Here is a 21,583-nt window from a genome sequence, read left to right as displayed (position 1 = left end):
CACATTCACAGATTCACAGAATATTCTGAGGGAAGGGACCAGCAAGAATCATTGAGTCCAACTCCTAATTGAGTGATCCATACGGAGATTGAACTCACAAGCCTTGGTGTTACTAGCACCATGCTCTAATCAACAGCTAATGTGCTGTGATTGTGACAAGAAATGAGATGTACTAGTTACTCACTACACTGCTGAAAGTTTTCCATCCCCTACTGTGGCAACAACTACACAAAGAGGATTGGGAGACTTGATTTATTTTTCTCCTTAGCCTCATAACTTTTAGAGAAGAAAACAGAATGGTACTGTGATATATGCACTGAATTATTTAAATAACAATGGCAGAAAAACTTGCCCTCTTAAACCTTTCTTAAACTATAAAATTCAAGCTCTTGTTTCCTTAGCTACTTTGTCTTCACACTACTGAGTAGCCTGAAGACAGGTTTGGATTGTTCCGTCTGCATTCAGGAAAGGATTATTCTAATGTTCCACTGATTTTAATATTTTTATTTTAGCTGTGATTAACTCTCCAAACAGCATCACAAACATAGCTAACACCAGTAGTTAAAGAGAAAAGTCTGACATTGAAACCATATGCTTGGTAGCCTACATCCATCACTGCTGACCTGTCAGAAAGCACTGAGGATGGAACACGCCAGAAAGCCTCACCACTGCTGGCAGCACAACGTAGTGTGTCCAGATGTCAAGTTCTCAGCACCTCATGAGAAAATCAGTAGCCCTGAAAGAGAAGCATCGCTAGCTCCTGCCTTGACTGTATGTGAACTGCTTTTTTAGACAAAATAAACTACAGATTTCAATTGTAAAGAGTAGTTTTGTCTACAGAGAAAGTATATTGCTGAAGTCACCAGAAAGTATAAGCTTACATAAATCTAAGGTGATTGTTTCAGTGGAATTTGTTTCCCTCATGTAAGTATGTCTGAAATCAGTTGTAGAAGGTGAGCAGCATGGGATGGATGGGTTGCTGGCAGCAGAGAATGTGAGTATGCTCAGTCCTGTTAAATCTTCTGTTTTGGGGAGAAATGAGCATCACAGTGAGAAGCTGCCAGAATTTGCTAACAGCTAATGGCTTCTTAAGGATGCAAATTGTCTGATACCATCTTCATTGGTATTTAAATTTCATAGTTAAACTTCCAATAAGCCAGAGCAAAGTGCAAATCAGGAACATGAAGGATTCTGACAGAGGCTCTGAATAATGGCATAATGCAGCATACATTGCCATAATGTATCCGAAGAATTTCCAGAAACAATGCCTGTTTCATCCCTGTCTAACCACTGCTGGTGGCAGGCTAACAGAATGGAATCCCACAAGATGCTAAACACGCCTGGTACTTGGGACAAAGCCTTCACTTTAGCAAAGTGCTTGATGTTTCTACAAAACCCACTTCAAGGGAAAAACTGACTTTCATTAGGACAGAATTTGGAAGAAATATGAATGGAACAAAGCTGCTGGGCTTAAATCACTGGACTAGCTCTGCATAGTAGCTAAACCCTGCCACTGTGGGGTACTTACCAGTGGACAAAGCTGTGGATGGATATGCTGGCTTAGTCCATGTGTCTGGCACAGCATCACAGAAGAGTGTATATAGCAGCACTTCCACGTGAGAAGAAAGTATCAGCTCCCCCTTCGGAGAAAAATAAAAAGCGTACATAATAACTATTCTTTCATTTCCAAAAAGCCACAAAAAGCCATGAAATAAGTAATTTGCTTTACAGTCTAGCTGTTTTAAAGACCTATAGATCTCTGAAAGGAAAAGGTCCATCACCTTACACTTTGAGGCAACCAAGAGAATAGGGTCTCCAGGCAAAAGTCTTCCTGCATTATTTCTGCTATGTTAAGCTTCTCAGGAAGCATTTCCAGAATATCACTCAGGACATTCTTAACCTGTTCAGGACAATACAACAGAGCAATAGAAATCCCAGCAAATCAAATCTTTCTGAGTCGTCTACTTTCAAGTCTGATTTCTTCAGAAGAGCACAAATATCTCATTTTCTTAGATAAAAGCAGAGATGCTCTCTCCATCACCTTTACTGTCTTCTTGGCAACAGTATTGAGAGGAATGACTGCAAGCCAATTAACACTTAGAAGCTTCTATTCAGCTTTACATTTTCAGGTAACATTGACCCTTGAAGCCTACTAATGCATTGTCCTGGACTTGGGATGACTGCTGTTACTAGGATACACCCTGGAATTGTCTTGATTTTCAGTTAAGTGTGATCAGTAGTTTGTATTTCTCTAGTACCTAGTGATTTACTATCCATCACCCCCTCCACCACCCACAGTCCTTGCTGTCTCAGGCATTAGGCAAAACATAGCACAGGCACAGACATGCCTCACCCCCAAAAAGAGCCTCTCTCCCTGCAGGCTTGCTCTGGAACTGAGACAGAACATAAATGAAGAACAATTCATAACAGTGCTAATGAGCAGGAATTGAAATTACAGCATTAATGCAGCTCAGCCTCTGTTTCAGCCCTAGCTTTGGCAGACTTAATGATGAATGCCATATGTTATAGTCCAGACTCCCCAAAGTGGATGGGGACTGAGCATGAAAAGCACAAGCTCCCCCCAGGAGATGAAGCAGTGTTTGGCTACTTGCATGCAGAGCTGTCACATTTCGTCCTGCAAAACCTCCATGATCTGATAGTGATAAGAGGAAAAAAAGGGATGGAGAAATGCAGAACTAGAGTGACAGTCACAAGGGACTTTAATTAACTTTGGTAAGGATAAGGAACCAGATAAGGCTCAGTCTCATCATATACCAGGCTTTGGGGCATCTGGACATAGTTTCTCAGATCTACACTTGGAAAGGAAGATGCAAAAGATGGTAAAATCTGAAAACAGAACTAGCTGAGATTTGTGATTATATTTGCCTTCCCTGCTCCTTTATTAATTTAATCTCTTAAGCACCTGTGATGTTCCATGCTTAAAAACCATCCTTTTAAATTGTTCTGGGAGGAGTTTGGCTATACTAATGTATCTGTGTGTCTGACATATCTTGGCTATGAACAGAACTTCAATATCCCAGTCAAGTCCATATTAAGTGACAGTGCTTATCCTGGTATTAGAGTTGGTCCATTTAACTCAGCATCTGATAGTTTATCAGATATTATTGTTCTGCTAGACTCCAGATTCTGTGGTGAGGTGCTGAGGCATCCTAATGGTCAGACATCCTCCTTGGCCAGGGTTCACCTCTTCAGACCACCCAAAAACTATAAGTCCCTGAAAAACCTCCTCTTCCTTTACTGCTTGCAAAGGAAATCTTGGAGCAGCCACAAGGCTCCTGCTCAGATCAAGTTCCCAGGAAGGGAAGCAGTGGGAGAGCCTGTGCTTGGGCTGCTTTTCCTGGCATGGAAAACCTGCACACCACTGCCAGGCTGTGCTGTGAATGCAACAGAAAAAAGCTACCTTAAGGAGTTTTATCTTGCAGGAGATGGGAACAAAAGACAGAGGTCAAGACTAGACTGACCAATTTAACCAACCACACCTTTTTTCCAGTAAGGTATTTTTTGCTGTACTTGTTTATAAAAATAATACAAAAAACAACCAACAACAACAAAAAAGTGAGATAGATCCATACCTTGTTTCCTACCCCACAATAAATTCAATGTGAAAAAGAAATTTGTCTAAATGTCTTCCGAGTGCATTACCTCTGGGCCAGGCTGGTGCATTATCATAATAATTAGCACTCATCTGATCTTTTCTAATTTGATGCCTTTCCCCACCCCCAGCCTATTGCTGAAATAACACAGTAAGATGTGTATTCCACCTGTTGTTAAAAGAACTGACAACACACTGGATGAAGAACTTCACCTCTTTCACTGCAGACTAGCCTGGTCCCTCTCCCATATATATATGGGTTGCTTTTCCAAAGGAGTTTTGAAGAGATTATCTGATGTTGTCAAGAATCCCATCTCAGCATATGGTGCAGTGCATTTATCAGGGCTTTCAGATGAAAGCATTTAATCTATGTATTTATGGTATCTATTGTAATCCAGATTTGGAGAGGCCAAGAAACATGGTGCCAAGTTCCGCTTCAAGCTGTCGGAAAAAAAAAAAAATATTATTGGCAATGCTGACACCAGGAAACATTCTCCTGTAGCTACAAAGTTTCAGAAATTTGATATCTGTAGACATGACAGCTGCATGTTCTGATACAATGGAGCAAGGTTATCAAAGTATTCCCAGCATAGTTACTATTTGCATAATTTCCAGACACTTCCATTTTCTGTGGGGTTGATTCTTACTTCATGAGGAAGCTTTGCATTTATTTTAAGGAATGTCACTACTGAGGCAAGTGTATTTTAAGTACTGCAAGTCTGCATCACCTCAGAAGCCAAGCAAGGAGTCTTATGCCATTTTGCTACTCCATTGCATCTCTCCAAGTACAGGAGTATTGTATGGGTTTTTTTTTTTACTGCTGCTTTGGCCTCAGTGAGATAGACACTGTGCTGATAATTTTAATAGGATTAAAAATTAAGGTCTCAATCAGCTCAGTATTGAGCCAAGTACTATTAACTGCACTGTTCCTATAGAGCAGGAAGACCCTAACTCTGTCAGGATATTTAAGATAAGACTTGGGACTTTGGAACAGATCAAGATTTATGTAGACAGGACTTTGATGAGATGTACTCACAGTGGGCTGACCTCCTAAATAAAATAAAAAGTAATAAATAAAATAAGAATGAAAGCTGTAGCAATCACATTTATTTTTCTAGACTTCCCCATCTCCTGTGCTGTAAGAACTTCACTGAATTCAAATAATTTCTCTGAACTTATTGTCATAGAGCTGTCTGCAATTTAAAAAAGGCTTGAAGTTGTTTTTGCTGAAAAATATTTCTAGCTCTAAGTGGTACTTTTCACAAAAGCTATTTCTTCCTAATGCAGGGTCCACTTCACAAAATCACAATAACATTTAACAGCTTCTGGCATTTAGAACAGTCTACAACAAGCTACTGCTCAAAATAACACCAGTAAGCACTTATTTCTGAAGTAATTTTGGTTCTGCAACCAGCCATTTACCTGTGCCTGAACTTGCACCACTAACCTCACCCACAATAAGCTGTATCTTAAGATATAGCCACTTTGAAGTAGTGCTGAGGTTTTGAAAAAAGCCCTGTTATTTACCTCGAGTGGAAGATCAATTCTGTCAGACAATCTGTACTTACCAGTCTCTCTCTGCTGGCACTTAAATCAGGTTTTACTGTGTCTGTGGGAGTCATGTGCACAGAGGCAGGCTGTGGGTTACTGGGATATGAAGCAGGAGCTTGCCACACTTCTCTCTTTATGATTGTTCCTGGGTGAGGTCTATCAAAGCTGACACATGGTGGGTAATTCTAATGGACCCTGTGGAATGAATTTATAGCTAAAAGAACTCATCATAAAGCAAGAAGTTAAAAAGAGAAGGTAACCTCCCCAGGGAACACAAAGCCCCACCACCAATGAAGGACCATCCATTCATTGGCTGCCAGTCACTGAATGATTTTCTGGTTTTGCTGGTAATTCTGGGCTTTAACTTTTTTTAATTACAGCAAGAAGCTAAGAAAGATACCTCACTGTTTAAAATACCAGTGGATCCACGCTAAGGGTTGGGTCCCTAAACTTTCCAAAGGCCATAGAAATAGCAGTGATTCTGTTCAGGTTTCACCACCTATACTTATTTTGCAATTATTTGAATTAAAGTTCAGCCTTGTGAAGGTTAATGGACTACCTAAAGTAGTAAAGAAGTAATTCTTTACTTATCCATAGGCTAGAGGCAGAGCTGGATCCAGCAGGGTGAGCTTCCCACCATGCCCCCACGACCTCAGCTGTCATGTGGAGAAATCAGCCTCTTTCGAGGTCAGGAGTACAGTGGTGTTTAGCCTTTCCATCTCCATGGCAACTTACTCTTGGGCATCTTCTTCTGAGCAGTTACTTCCAATTGCCTTCATCTGAGTGTGGCTCTTTGACATATGAAATCCTGCTTCTTCGGGACCAAGGAGACACCAGCCGCTCCTCTGGTTCACAGCCGAAAGGCAAGATTCCACCCACTGCCAGGGGTGAAGGGGGCACTTTTCCCAGCTTAGCCCGGCTCCACAAATGGCCTGCTCACACCTAACACGGCAATTTTAATTTTTTTCCTCATAAATGAGCATTTTTACCTTTGGACAATGAAAAATAACAATTTTGGAAAGGACACTTGAAAAATCTCTTGGTTGTTTTTAGCAAATTGTATAGAGTCAGTTCTCTAAAGTGGCTTCTTCAGCAGCTAAGGAGAAGCAGACACAGTTTTTTAATATTTATATACATATTAAAAAATACATATATATGATACATATCATATATACCTATATTATATATGTGTGTAAATACATACACATGCCCCTGTATAAACATCCACATTTGTTATATGAGAGTTTGCAGTTCCCATGCAGAATTTCTTGGAACTAAAGTTAAAGCAACATTTTCTTTTTGTAGCCTCAAAAATTTTAGCATTTGCTGCTGATTAGAAGCCACTTTGGCAATCTGGCCCTTTGGAGTCATGGATGTTCCACATACACTGCTGTCCAGGATGAAAACTCAACAATGAAATTTGAATAATTCAGTATATGTCAGCTGGTGATAACCTGACAAAGCTACAGAAACCGATGTGTGAGAAGGTAGTGGAAAATTGAAAACAGTCTTACAAGCTATTTTCTCTATTTTAAAAAGAATGAGGTGCAAGGAAGTGTATAACATTTCCACTATTTTCTGAAGAAGAAAATGTGCAAAGAGTAAGTGTAAGTTCTGAGGATGGTGCCATTCTGGACTGCTGAAACTGGTGAGTCTATCAGTTACATTGGTTAAAGAGCAGTTCCATAAAAGATACCTTCCCATGCCTACCTAAAACTTTCTAAATGGAAGCACCTTAAAATAGTTTTCCTAGGAAAATGGAGACCTAAGTGTATCTGATACCATTAAGCTCACTATACAAGCAGTGTTACAAAGTACAGAATTCAAGTTACCAATTAATGGTACTTGCAAAAGTAAACAAGCAGTATGCCAACTCCGAAACCCTTTCAGCCAAAATCTGCTCATGATAAATTATCAGCAATTTTTTTCCCCCCACAGCCAGACAAGACCTTGCTACAGGATGGATGAGAAAGTGTGTGGTCTTCTCTTTCCCTTAGGTTAAACATACTGTGTTCCAGAGCTTTAGGCACATAGGAAAGTTCTCACCAGGGCTGGGCTGAGGAAATCTTGCAGACAGATTCAGCAGAGCCTGCAGTACCAGGCACCCATGATGTGGCCACCTTACATGATCTTACCAAGGAGGTTCCTCCTGTGGAATCACCTGAGGAACAGAATGCATCATTGAATAAAACAAGACAGCTGCTTAAAGGAAAAACCAAAGCTGTTCTGAATAAACATTGTTAAGAGACAAAAAAGAAATTCAACTACTTCCTCTCAGAAAGCTTCATGATTATACATTTGCACTGCTGGGTTTGGATTTTTTCAGCAAATAACATTAAAATCAGATTTCTTTTATTTCAATCCAGTGAGAGGTATATGAGCAAAAATAGCAAATCTGTGACTAGAATTCAGCAATGGTGTAAAATGCATTATCCAAGCTTTATATTTCATACCTTAGCCCTTATAAAAAAACTTTAGAGAAAACCAAATTTTCAAAACACCACATGAGAACGTAACTTTGTGAACAAGATCTTTAAAAACATAACCCTCATGAGTAACAGGAAGGTAACCTACTGTGCCTTTCTTGGAGAGGAAACAAAAAACTTGTATCTGATTGCAGTCTTTTATATCTCCTCACTAGGGAACGTTTACTTACTGAAATTCTACATTATTTGAAATAGGGAAGTATTCAAGAACTTTGGTAAAAATTGAATTAATATTAATCCCATTACTGCCCCATCATATAAGCATTAAGTTTATTGTAGAATTCTAGTCATAATGCCACAGAGAAAGCATGTGGTTAAGAGTGGCAAAACATTTTATTCAAGGAACCACTGTCTTTCTCTTTTAATTGGCTTCACAGCATTTGAAACTTCTTTTTGCTCCCCTTTGGTTTGCAAAATATGCCAGTTTGTGATGAAACCTTTGCAGACAGGAACCTTTACGCCCTTGGGGGCAGTATTTGCCTCCCAACAATTCAAGTAAAAACTTAATTATAGGCTTTAAATATTACATGATGTGACAGAACTGAACAAGTAAAATAGCTGCAGCTATTCCAGCCTGCTTGCTACATACACTTGTATGCAGCAATTTGATTATGTGAAATACTAATCCATCTTTATTTTAAACTGGTTCAAAGAAAATGAAAAAAAAAAAAACAACCCAATTTAAAAAAAGCCACTGGACTATAATATGCAGGACTGCATGCTTGTGAGGAGAGGCCTGAACAGAGAATCCCTGTGAAAAATGCCAGCAACTTGGATATAGAATGGAATGTTCTTGCAGTCAGAATAAACCTGCTTTTCTCTTTCTCGGCAACAAAATCTCATTTAATGTTTTTCTTATTTCATATATATTTATCTCAAGGAATTGCTTTTTCCTTTGTCTTTTGGAAGAGTATATCAATATTCTAATGCAGTACAAGCTCATTCAGCTGCACACTTCTGGGACATTGATTATACTGGGATAATCAAAGCTGGTGATATAAAAGGGACATTTTTGTGAGTGTGAGAAAGCTGCGGAGTTTGCATTAGAAATATTTTGGGCTGTCAGGTTCACATAATTGCCATTGTACTCTATACAAAACTGGTCTGTTCTACCTAAAAAACCCACAGAGCTGTTGCTGGGTGGGTGGATAATGGAGAGGACAGAATCTACTTCCCCCCACAACAATCTGGTGACAACTCCTTGAACAGATGTGTGGGGATCAGAAGGTGCAAGGCAAGAGTGGGACAATGAGGAAGGACCACTGTACTTCACATGAAGACACCTCAACTATTGCAGATTGGTGTGCTGGATTTTGTCTTAGCAGCAGGAAAAACAGACATACAAGATTAAATATTCTTGGGAAAACACTATAAATTAGTGGAAGTTATAACAAAGTAATGGCAATTTCCACTAGCTGATGAGCTAGCTCAAGTTGCCCAGTTTATGCTTTCTGGTCAATGCTTAATTGTCTTCAGGAAGTTCTTCCCAAAGGACAATAAATAATATACATATGATATTTTTATACATGCACAAGGTCATAGACATGCATATATACATAGGAACTGACATTAAAAAAAACCCCAGTTTTCTTATTTCTCTCTCCAATATCTACATTTAAAAAAATCTTTATGAAACCACAGGGTAATGAATCACTAAGCAGTACAATGAGAAAGGCCAATAAGCAATATTACCAAGAGGAGAGAAGAAATAATTCTTGCTCTTACAGACCTTCCTGGTACTCCCTGCCATCAGAATACTCCCTCTCATTAATTAGCAAAATGAATTATCCAGCTTATGAATTGTGGTTTGAAAAGAACAGCTTAAAGCAGCAAGATTTATTAGCAAAGAAAATTAAGGGTTGGAATAAGCTGATTTCATAGACTTGTTTTCTAAATGGGAAGCATTATTAAATCATCATAATAAAATTAAGGAATTATTTCACTATGACACCAAGTACCACAAAAAGGGAAAACAGCTTGATGTCCTACTAACTAAATAAAGGCTAGCAGGGCTGTGAAGACAAAAAATTAATTTCTCAGAGCAAATACAAGCTGGGAGATATGGACAAAACCATATCATCAAGGGGTGACACTTCTGTCTCTTTTATTTCTTTATAAATATCTCTGAAATTTATTTAAATTATTAAAATGGGAGAATCTATTCAATCATATCCTATATCATTCAGTAATAAATAATTACTGCCTTTTATTTAGACATTTCACATTTTCACATGCAGAACTTACACAGATGACCTCAACTCGGTATTAAAATTATACAAGTATGAAATATTCTGTAGCTCAGAAAAAAATCACTCTCCTATCCTTAACTTTGACTCAAGGGGAACATTACTGAGAAAGTCACAACAAGGTGGCATCCTTAATACATAATAATGACACATTCAGGAAATGCACCATTATTTATACATGTGACGTGCTGTAAATTGCTTCCATCATCAGAACTAATTGTAGTGATTATTAATGCAGTGTTATGAACTGTCAGAATTGCTGTTTGTAATTACATTTGTGCAAATGCTTCATTACCTGCCTAATGAATTTGGCATATATGCACATGTAAACCCCTGTTTTTGTTAACATAATGAAGGGCATTTTTTTTCCCCTTAGCTACTGATGTGGAACCGGTTTTGCCTATATTTCAAAGTTCAAGCATCCACTGCCAGAAAACAGCCACAACCCCCCACTCCCTTTGATCTGGTTTATTTTCATACTCACCAACAGCATCACATAATGCCAGCTACTTAAATAACAGCTTCAGGGAAAGAACTGTGTCCCCCTTATTCAGTATAAATATGTGATTGAGTGGAAATGACCTTGATGTGTGGTTACCTGACCACTTCCTACCTTCTGGTGGGCCTCTGAGCAGTTGCTGAGGACAGCGATGCAGACGGAGATCTCAGGTGTGGATTTGGTACCTTCCATTCCAGCCCCAAGGGCCAAACTTCAGTCTCCCAGGAATGCAACTGTGAAAATGGCACAGAGGGAAAAGGATGCTTTTAAATTCCCCTTCTCTGGCGTGCAGTTCAAGGGTCCCCTGTCAAAGAAAAAAGGAGTAACTTACACACTGGCAACAGGGAGTGTTGCTGAGAGCTGTGCCAGCCTCAGCTGCCAAAGGGAGAACTCACCCTGGAGTTCTCCCTTTGGCTGGAGCTGGAAGGAGAGTGAGAAACAGGTTTCTAAACAATCAGAGGCTATTGGGCAGTATTTTTTCCAGTAATTCCCAGATGCAAAATTGTTGATAGTGACATTTTAATTCCCAAACGTCCCGTAGGAACAAACTGTTGTGCTACGGAAACTAACAAAAACAGTGTCTTTACCTAGAAATCTATAAATATTACTCAGATAACCACTAAATCATCCATAGACTTTATGCCAAGTAGAAAATTTACTAGTTTTAACATTTATTAAGAACCTTCAAATTCCTTGAAATTTTACACCATTTCCTGAAGAGTCATGTTTGAAACTGAAGTTTAATATTTTTCTTTTTGCCTCCATTATTTATAGGGTTAATAGGGAATTCCAGCAAAATGACATTCAGCTGTTTTTTAAATTATTTGGCATTTTGCCTGTAAAATTTGCAGAAATTAATCCTTATGTCTCTGATATTTTTCTGTATTTTATCCTTTAGTTTAAGAAGTAATAAATATAAAAAATTAATTTGTTACCCTTGAAAAGAATGATTTTTATAGGGAACATCAGAGGGATCAACTCTTGTCTTTCAAAAGGAAATAGATCATCCTGAGCTGAACAACATGTAGCAGAATCTGGGCAAAGGTGAAGGATTTTATGTCTGACAAAAAAACCTCCTTAAATCAGAATGCTGAGTTCAACCATGAAAAAATACAACACAAGTTTCTATCCTGAATAAAACCACAAACCCATGAAATGTATTCCATCTAGATTAGGCATACTTTGATTTTCTTATTGCAACTAAAGAAAAAAAAAAACCTTAACCAGAAATATATTAAAGACAGTATCTGCACAGGAGTTTGTGGTAAGCCACAAACACCCATGGCTCAGAATAGTGGGTGAGAAAAGAGAGATCTCTAAAGTGTGAAGCTTAGAAATTGCTTAATTCAAATATATACATATATATTCTTTCATTAAACACAGACTGAACCAGGAAAACAATGTATATGAACCACCTTTCTTAAAAACTGTCTAAATTTTTCAGATTTCCATTGAAAGTATTTTAATAGTAAGTTATAAAAAAATTGAAAATAGAACAAAATGCTGTACTAATAGTTAACTGCTCAGCTAAAAAACTTCAGATATTCTTCCTTTCTCACAAATATCTTTCCAAATCATCCCATATCATCAAAATCAATCCATTTGTAGCTCTGACATAGCTTTTAAATTTTTTTTCTTTCCTTTTTTTTTTTTTAAATTTTATTTTCCCCCCGGCATTGGCTAGTATTACTTTCTAAAGGAGCTCTTACCCTTTTCACATCCCAGCTCTGCCCCCATGTGTGCTGTGCTCAAGCAGCTGCACGTGAATACCTTGCTGGGAGGCCAAAGTGTGCAGTTCCAGCTGCCTCCATCGTGGTCTGTTTGCTGGTGACAGCAAGCTGGCTGCTCCAGCCACTGCTGCAGGGAAGCTGACTCACACTGGAACTGAAGATCTTTCTACAAGTTCCTGGAGTAGCAGACAGGGATAACCAGGCATCTGCAGGGAAGGAGGTTACGCACAATCTGTGATGAGCTTGTTCTCCACATTCTCATGTCTTCTTTCTCCTCCTTCTTCTTTCCACCCACCAAGCAGAACCTTGCACAGGGAAAGAGCAAAAGACAAAACAAACAGCACATAACCCTTACTCTTTAATTCCTTTCTTTATGCCTGACTGCAGGAACCCATACACAGGGTACTGAGCCATTGCCTGAACACCCAGGTATGCAAATCCACTCTGTGGGAGAATGCTCATGACCATGCATTTTGGTAAATTTAGAGCAGAGCAAAATATGTGAGTACCATTGAATGAAAGAGCTCTGGCTTTAGAGCATGTACAGGTTTTTATCATAAGTGCACCACTGGCTACAGCTGGTGCAATAAATGATCTTTCTGTCTTTGTATGCATATCTGTGCATGTCTGTATTGAATAGTACAAATGTTTGTGTTATTGCCACACCTTTTCTCCTGCCTGGCACTGATGGGAAACACAGAGGTGATGCAGGGCACAGAGGGCTGGCACCCTGCAGCTGTCAGGTTAATTTGGAACCACAACGGTCCCCAGCCCTGGTCTCCCACAGAATGGTCATCAATGTTACCAGTTGTCTCCACAGGGGACAGAGTAATTAAAGCAAACAAAAGCGAAAAAAAAGCTTACTTTTATCTGGTCAAAACCACATGGAAATTAGCCAGCATCCTTGCAGGAGGTTCACCAGTAATTTTAATTGAATTTTCTAGTATTCCTTGGAGAATGATGTCCTCTTCTGTGGTTGGAGCTGGCAAAGCACTGATGAAGACACAGAAATCAGGATAACATATTGCTGAAGGAGTTTGTCCAAGGTTCTGAACCACTCAGCTACTTAGATGAACATTCCATTGAAAAATAGCCAACATGGTTATTGTGCAAAGCCAAATAAATTTGTTGTCGTTAAGGCATTGCCATTGTGACTTTTTAATGGGGTAACAGTTAAGTCATTGTCATTTCTTGGTATTTATTGAGGTTTCACTATTAGCTTCTAAAATTTAAGGCCTTGACTCTGAAGCTAATGAAAATATTATAAACTCAGGGTTAAGTGATCTGTGGTTGTGGCTGTTATCACATGCAAAGACAAGCATAGCTCAGAAGATGCCTGGACTCTAACTTTCTGTAGAACTGGGAATAAAACATGACCAAGACATACCAGGAAGAAGATGGAAGTGCTAGACAGAAAAATGGTTCCAGCTATCCTGCTGCTTAGGAAATATGTCTCAGACTACTTCGGAGTGTAACTGTCTTTAAAGTTCAAAATACTTGAAGGCAGTGGAAAGACCCTGATAGATCAGAGAAGAGTGTTATAATGGAAAAGTATCTGCCTCCAAAGCACCTCCTGGTGAAAAACAGGACTATCAAGAAAAGTTTAAAATGTGGAGTGTGGGCTAATGGTGTCGTTCAAACATCTTTAGCCCAGCCAACATTTCAACTTGAATTGCAGCTTATCCACAAGCTTTTATTTGGTCCTTCACTGATGTGCCAGAACCTCCTGACTGCACTGGCAATTTCCATGCAGGAGGAATTACAGCCAAAGAATACAACATGTCACTTATGCCCTGGTTGCTGCATCACTTTATTATGAGGTTTGCTGGAGGGATATTCCCTAACTGTCCCTCGCCATGTGGAAAAAGGAATAGAGGAATAGAAAGAGAGGGAGACTTCATATCACATGATATGACTGCAGCTTGGCAGCACCTGAATTTTCATATAGGCTGCATCCATCAGATGCAAAGTGGAAGTGATTAAAGCCTTAATATAATAACAAAATAAAAATTCAATATATCAGATATCTGAATTTGAGATATTAATAATGAATGACAGAAGAGTGTAACTTGACACCAAAAAATTGAAGTCATAATTTCATCTGCCAGTTTGCCAACCACTGTGCCAACTGCTTTTGCAAGATCTGAAGCCAAAGTAATTTTTAAAGTATTTCTCAGGTCAGTCAGACTAGCACATTTAGGTTAGCTTGGTTTTTTCTTTTAAATATTTAATTTTATACTCTCTAGTCTCCAATAAAATCCATAGTAAAATACCTCATCTTTTTTCTCCAAAATTTTTTGAAATATAAACTTACAGGGTTTTGGGCCCCAAATGCAGAAGACTAAAGCTTGAGAAGCACTAAATGCATCCAAATCCCAATAGTTCTAGTCAGCTTAACACCTTTTGGGATTTGGTCCAACATCTTCATGAAGTTTCCCTTTAGACTTCCCACAATCCTTCACTATCAAAAACCTTTACAGCACAATTGTTGCCTTTCTCCTCCCTCAAGAGCCAGGCATAACAGGCTGGAAAATGGAACAGGTCTGTAACACAGCTTCTCAGATGTTCCCCATCCATCCTCTGCCATCTCCCATTTTTTCATTCTGCCCCCCGAGCAGCTGAGAACCCTGAAATTCCCCTGAAAACCAACTTGACTCTTCCTTACACAACATTTCTAGGCAGGATTGTTTTCAGACTGGCATGGTTAGCTCACTCACAATGAAATATGGTCAAGCACATTTCCAGTTTCATTGCTGACGAGGGGGGCAGTTTGTGCATGTTCCCACAGTGCCCAGCACATCAGGGCCCCTCATTAATCCCATGGTGGTTTTGTTTCCTCTGGCAGAAAACACTGACTCTAACCAATCTCTTCATTTGTTGCAGGCAACTGGTTGGCAGACAAAGCAGGCTGATGAGGTTAAAACCAGGAGAGGAGAGAACCATCCCATTCCCATAACCACCTTAATGTCAAGGCCTGGAACATGCACTTTCGTTTGGCTTCAGGGCTGACAGGTTGTCACATTGGCTATTGAGCATGAAACATTGGGGAGGGAGCATCTTTTTTTCAGTGGCATTTACGGTTGCTGTGCTCCTGTTCACTCTGTTACTGTGCTGGGAAACCACGGCTTGCCAGGGCATCCCACGGATCTCTTTGTCCACTGCAGAGAGGGCTCCTGGTCCATACAAAGCTGGCCAAAGCAGTGGCTGCTATCTCAGAAAAGCAGCACTCCAGGACTAATCATACAGCTTCCCCAGGGACAGTCAGACCCATTTCATTAAAGTCTCCATTATGGCCTGCTGAATGGAATAGGAGCTCTTAATTAGGCGGGGGAAGGCTGTGCCTGAGGGCAGTCCTGCCCACCCACCAGGGGCTTTCTGTTTTATCTCTCCTGTTCCTCCTGGGAGAGTGCACTGTTCAGCAAAAAGTGACATAAACCCTATTAATACGATGTTTATCCTGTTACAACCAAAAGCAAATGGAACAAGATTATTAGCTTAGAACTCTTATTGCTTAGATGTAATCCACTGCATATTTTGTGTTCTGGAAACATCCCTCCAGCTGAGGAGGTATTCCCCATCAGAAAGGCAGTTTGACACTCACTTGGAAAAGAACCCAATGGCCATGTGGGGCAGCTTTCTTGAGTGCCTCCTTTGCAACCATCTCCTGCTTTTGTCCTGGAGTGATGTTATGAAATCTTCCTGAATCTATAGTGAACCCAATCTTTTTGCCTGCAATAGAAATAATTGGGGAAGGGTAAGTGATGGAGGGGGAGGAGATGGGAAAATTAGCAGAGCAGGAAGGAAAAAGAATGATAAAGCCCCCATTAATTTTACTATCACTTGTGCAGTGCATATTACTTCCTCTGAAGCACTTCACTAAACCCTTACAATTTCAACAAGCAAAATTGCAAGCTCTCAACAGTGGCCTTATTGCTGGTATTAGAAAAAGCCTGCAGAAATCTGTTCCCTTGGTTTTAAGATAATGAACCTTTTGACATTTTGATAGATGCTCAGCATTGTTACTGAGCTTTAGAAACTCTTATGGGGGGTACAGAGCAATTCCCTCATGAAAAAGAGAGCAACATGTGGTAGATATCACATCAGTTTTTTAACTGATTGGTTCAGTGGGTAAATGCACAAGCCTCTCACCTTGTGGGGCCTGAGCTTAAATTGAGCACAGTGAGGTCACAGCTGTATTAACCTGGTATTCTCACTATTGTCTGTGGGGAATAGTAATCCTACATATAAAGCCACAGAACCCTATACAACTGAATACAGTTTGTATAATGACCATTATTTAGTCACAGGGGGCACAAGATTACATGAGCATGGAGAAAATTGCCCTCTGGCCCTCATCTAGTCAAAAAGGTAGAAAACAGTACAAAAGAAACCTGCATTATGCCAAGCAGAGGAATGCTCTGAAAATGTCTTCATACTGTAGTGCTTATGGACATATACTTTTCATCCACTCCATTGCCATGAATATGGTGGGGGTGGAAGAAATTTTGGCACTTGAATCTTCTGCCAAAAATAAACTGTGCCCAATTTCCCCACAGGAATGCATATTCCATCCCAGTGACAGCTTAATCCAGAAGGCTTTGCTTTGTTCAGAGAAGAAAATATAACTACACATACACTTCTAGAAGCACATACACACAAGCATATAAGCATACATCAGTTTATCCACATTTGTAGCCCCATATGCCCCATTTCACTTTCAAGCTCAATTGTTCTTTCTTTAATGGGAGACAGTTAAGTGGTCCTTGAACCAGAAGCAAGTAAGAGGCTTATGTATGGTCTCATGATATTCAAGTGGGTCTAGTCCTGAAGACAGGATGAAAAACACAGGAGTGGCTGGACTGCTCTCTTCTTAGCATTTTGCTAAACCCATTGTTGTGCTTTTCGAGTACCTTGAGCCAAGATTTTTCTCCACACAATTTCTATACATGACAAAACATCTGCTAAACACAAAAGATGTGCCTTGATAACTACTCCAGGTCTGTGCCATTCTCAGACTTGAATGTCTGACACCGATGGTCATTTCATCAGAGAAATCATCAGGAGAGTGAACTGAAGGCAGGAAGGTAAGCAGGTGGGGAAGAAAGAGAGAAGATGATCTTTCCTATTTCCCTGCAGGACAGTGGCCATATGACAGAAAAGAGCAACTTCTGAATAAAAAGGACCTCATTATCTCATTATATGTGCAGGCAGTACTATCACATAAAGCTGGGGCAGTTGGGCAAAATAAATACCTAGGACCAAGCTTGCATTCTCAGAAGTCACACAAAAATGGTGACTGTGGGATGTGGAGCAACAGGTCTATAGCCATTACTTGGGACCGAAAGACAAAAACTGCACAGATGGAAAACAAATGTGTCAGTATCCACAGCTGAAGACATACAGGATCTTTCTTGGTATCATAGAACTTTCAAAAGGGAGACCTGAAAAACTGTCATCCTGTGGGGTTACCTACCATAATGAGAAATACCACTGAAAAATACATTTATAGTTATTAAGAGGATACCTTACTGTATGCCTATTTATCAATGACTGTTCTCCTCAGGTACCTATATTCAATCTAAAAGAAACCACAATCACAGCTTTCCAAATATGCTCACGTGACTCATGCTTTACCACACTACCTTTTCATAAACTTTTCATCAGGAGAACAGACTGTGAAGGACCACAGTAATTGATCTCAAATTCTGGTTGGCCATCCAGTTCTAGGAGTTATTTGCTTGCTTCTTAAGATCTGAATTTGTCATGCAAGGCACTACCCTCACACACATTTGCCCTGAAAAATGAACGCTCCGATTTCCTACCTCAGAGCATACGATATTCTGTCATGGACAGTATTGCTAGTTTCTGAAAAGAGCTTTTTTTCTCCTTTTCTGGATATGTTGAGTCCACCCATTTCTACCATTTCTTGGTGGATCTTTAAATATCTTTATCTAACCTCTGGACACCACTGTCACTGCCATAGCCTGGAAGCATGCCAAATGCAGATGTAGCTTTTGCATGATGACTGAAACAGGATGGCACTGATAATTTTTGAGGTATGTAAAAACCCCTAGTGTAACTAGGGGACTCAAGACTTGCCTTAAAATACAAAATTACATAAATAATACACCATTAAATAAATAAAATACTAAATATATACACTCAAGCATGCATACATAAAAACAGTATTATTGGTGAGAATTTACTTTGGTTGGTATTGCCATTATCTGCTTACTGTTAAACATCTAGATATGACAAACTGGGAACCCTCTATGGGACATTAACTAAAGTGAGTGGCAGGGAGTTAAAATTCTACTTTTAGGGGAGCGGACAAATTATGGTAGAACAGAATTTCCTCACAAGATACAGTATGTGATGTTTAAGGAAAAAGGCACTCAAAGAGTGAAGAAATCTCCACTTTGAAAATATCACTACTTCTACTAAAAAAATGGTAGAATGCATGACTTTATCTGAAAGTGTCTAGGTGAGGCACATGTCCAGAAATAATAACAAAAAAGGTATAGAACTGAAAAGCAATTTTCCCAAACTACTCTAATGATACTCCATGGTTGTATAGTTAAAATGTCAACAGGATTCTCTTGTGTTCAACTCTGAACTGAAAAAGGAAATCCAATTCAAGGAGTCCTATCTCTTTAGTACTTAGAAGAGCTATGGCAGCACACAAAATTGAAAAAGGTCATCAGAGTTGCTTCAGAGACACCTCTGACTTCCTGTGCACCTGAGCCCTGACATTTTCCAGGACATACAGCTACTAAAATTAAAAGTAATGGCCTGAATGTTATTTGGATATGTATTATTTACTTCTTACTTATATAGCAGATCAATTTCAACCCTAATTATCCAAGTGCAAGCAGCTAAGTCATGCTGTTTATCCTGAAACTAGTTTTATAAAGACATTGGAGCATTTTAAATGAAAATAATTACATGATAACATCTCTGGAATTTCTGCAATTACTGTTGATACTGAAGTAGCAGTCACCCTGTCACCCTGTGTGACAAACTACACAACCACAGGGTTTGGGCACAGGTATGAGCTTCCAGAGGAGAAACAGTAAATCCAGTAAATGTCGTCATCATGCATATGAAAATTTTTCCTCACCTGAAAAGCCATTTGGGCCAGGAAAATGAGCTTATAATTTTCAAAAATCCTTGGCATGTGAAAAGAAAGGTCGAATATGTGACATCTTCTTTTAGGTTAGAGATACAACACTGAATATCTCCTGATTGTTCAGCCTGTTTAATTGCTTTGTGGAAGATGTATTGAAGGCCTTAGAGTTAGTACATTTCTTTTTATTTATTTGAATTTTGCTTTTTTTTGCTTTACTACTCATAAGATAATTGGTTTCCTACTGTAGGCTCCCATAAAGAGCTGACCCAAGCAATGAAAAATGCAAGAGGCTGAAAAGAGGCTTTTAAAGGAAATTTTCAGCAAACCAGGGCTGAGGGCTACAAACAGCAATCATCTTCTACTTCCTTATTTACTCAGCATGCAGACTCTCTCACTTGAACAAGCTCGTAATTTTAGAATGGGTGATCTCCCTTAGTCACTGCATTAGATCATTTGGTAGGTCTACAATGGGGAATTGTTTACACAAAATTCCTCCAAAGTCTTCCTTCTTGGCCCTGTGGGATGGCTTAACAGAAGGAAGATAAATTTTTGCAAGCACAGTCAGAAAGCACTGTCAGAATGGAGGCAGCCAACAAAGACCCGCGGGGATATACTGTGGTACAGACCAGCAGGAGATCACACTGTGTTCTCTTTCCTCTCACACGCAGCCCTGCCAACGTAAACATCTGGTACAAGCAGTAACTGATGTATCAGGCATCACTGCTGGAGGCAGAATTCTTGCACTTTGGAAAAAAAAAGTTGGCAAGAGACATTTTTACCTTCAGTGAAAGCTGGTAGATGGGGTTGACACTGCCCAGGCTGATACTCCCAGAGTAAGGAAGGGATGCTCTTCCAGCTGCCGGGCTGTAATGCTCTCTTGTCCTGTCATCCTGAGCTTCATTTTCTTTGACTTCAGCTACCTGAATGACAACAGTTGTCCTGTTTATTTTTTAATGTGCCATGATTATCTCGCACCATTACCAAAATATTCCCATCCATACAGAAAATAATATGGATGTACGCTAGAAAAACTGACTTTATTTCAGGAAGCAGCAAACATTTGAAGTAAGCAAGCTTCTTAGACAACTCTCAGGGAATAACTGTCCTCTGCAGAATCACCTGTTTACCTGGGAAAACATGGCAATCATATATTAATATATTTGTTCCAATTTCATGTTGGTATTTATTAATTTTATGAGTACTATTTCAAGCACCTAAAAAAAAAATCAAACATGTGGCAACTACATATTATAGATAAGAAAATGTGAATATGAGGAGCCCTTTCTGGAAAGGCAGTAATTTCACTATTCCTATTCTAGCTCATAGAAATGTTACACTTAAAATAATAATAGTAATAGAATAATAAGAATAGAGATTTTACAGGCAACTTGAAGTTGTTAGAAACAATTCAATTGTTACTGCCTTGTGTTGTACTTCTGCTGCCATTGACTTTGCTGATTTGATTTTTTTTTACAAGTTCACTGTGGTCTAGGAGACTGCCCTGGGCAGCTGACAGGCTGAGCATCCTGTCATCCTCCAGCTGCCTGAGCTCAGTCATGAAGCTGCTCTGGCTTCTTGGTGAGGACTGACTAGCAGAGGGAAGAAAAACACTGTGTTTAAACAACCACAGCAAGAAATAATGTTTTATAGCAATTTTGAGCAATATTTTCTGTTTAATTACATCAGTTAATTATATTTAATTTCTGAAAGGCCAGTTTCTTTTCTGTCCCAGTATACTAGATCTGAGGTTCTGGACACTCTGAGTGAAAAGGTTTAGGTCGTCATGGACTAGAACTTTATCTCTCTCCTAGTGCCCTTCCTCCTGAGACTACACAAAAGGACTCTGATCTTGTCAGGGATGGCAACTTGTAATCTATGTGGCAGCTGAGAAAACCAGAGAATAGCACAAGGCTGAGGAGCCTCACTGGCAGCAAACAGAGTGGGAAAACATTGTCATATTCTGTTCTGCTGAACTGACCTTCTAACAGTGCAAGAGTTTGACTTCTTATGGGGAGCTCTCAGTCAGCTTTTGACTCACACCAAACCCCTGGATGATACAGACCTTGTAAGCACGCAGTCCCAGGTGGAACTGTGTGCAGTGTAAATGGACAGCTGTTTTCAGATCTCATTCCCCAGTATATGGCTTTCATTCTTCAAGGGGCAATTAAACTCCCTGACCCAGTTTGCCCTTGTATGAAGCTCCACCTCAAACAGGTGGAACAAATCTTTGTGGATTAAGTTAGTTAATTACATGAGATAACTGGAAACACACACTAGAGAAACAGGAGGTATTCTTGTTATTAATTTCACATGCCTTTTCATGTTTTAT

The 21,583-nt window shown here is 39.5% G+C and overlaps 1 protein-coding gene across 5 annotated transcripts in view; it reads right to left on the bottom strand.

The window, feature by feature from the left end:
• Positions 1 to 21,583, bottom strand: part of DNAH11 (dynein axonemal heavy chain 11) — a 137,302-nt gene that overhangs the window by 10,564 nt on the left and 105,155 nt on the right. For 3 of the 5 annotated variants that reach the window (XM_085567868.1, XM_085567880.1, XM_085567885.1), the window contains 6 exons: positions 15,727 to 20,193; positions 12,105 to 13,118; positions 10,510 to 10,699; positions 5,182 to 7,325; positions 1,529 to 4,054; positions 624 to 736 (listed from right to left, as the gene is read on the bottom strand). In XM_085567868.1, coding sequence (XP_085423994.1) covers positions 19,965 to 20,193 — 229 coding nt within the window. In that variant the 3' untranslated portion in view covers positions 624 to 736; positions 1,529 to 4,054; positions 5,182 to 7,325; ... (1 more) ...; positions 12,105 to 13,118; positions 15,727 to 19,964. The remainder of the gene's footprint in view (positions 1 to 623; positions 737 to 1,528; positions 4,055 to 5,181; positions 7,326 to 10,509; positions 10,700 to 12,104; positions 13,119 to 15,726; positions 20,194 to 21,583) is intronic. The other 2 variants (XM_085567897.1, XM_085567887.1) reach the window with 2 other exon arrangements.

The sequence above is a fragment of the Lonchura striata genome, chromosome 2 (assembly GCF_050655825.1).
Source record: "Lonchura striata isolate lonStrDom1 chromosome 2, ASM5065582v1, whole genome shotgun sequence".
NCBI lineage: Eukaryota > Metazoa > Chordata > Aves > Passeriformes > Estrildidae > Lonchura > Lonchura striata.
This window is presented reverse-complemented; position numbering and strand designations above follow the sequence as displayed.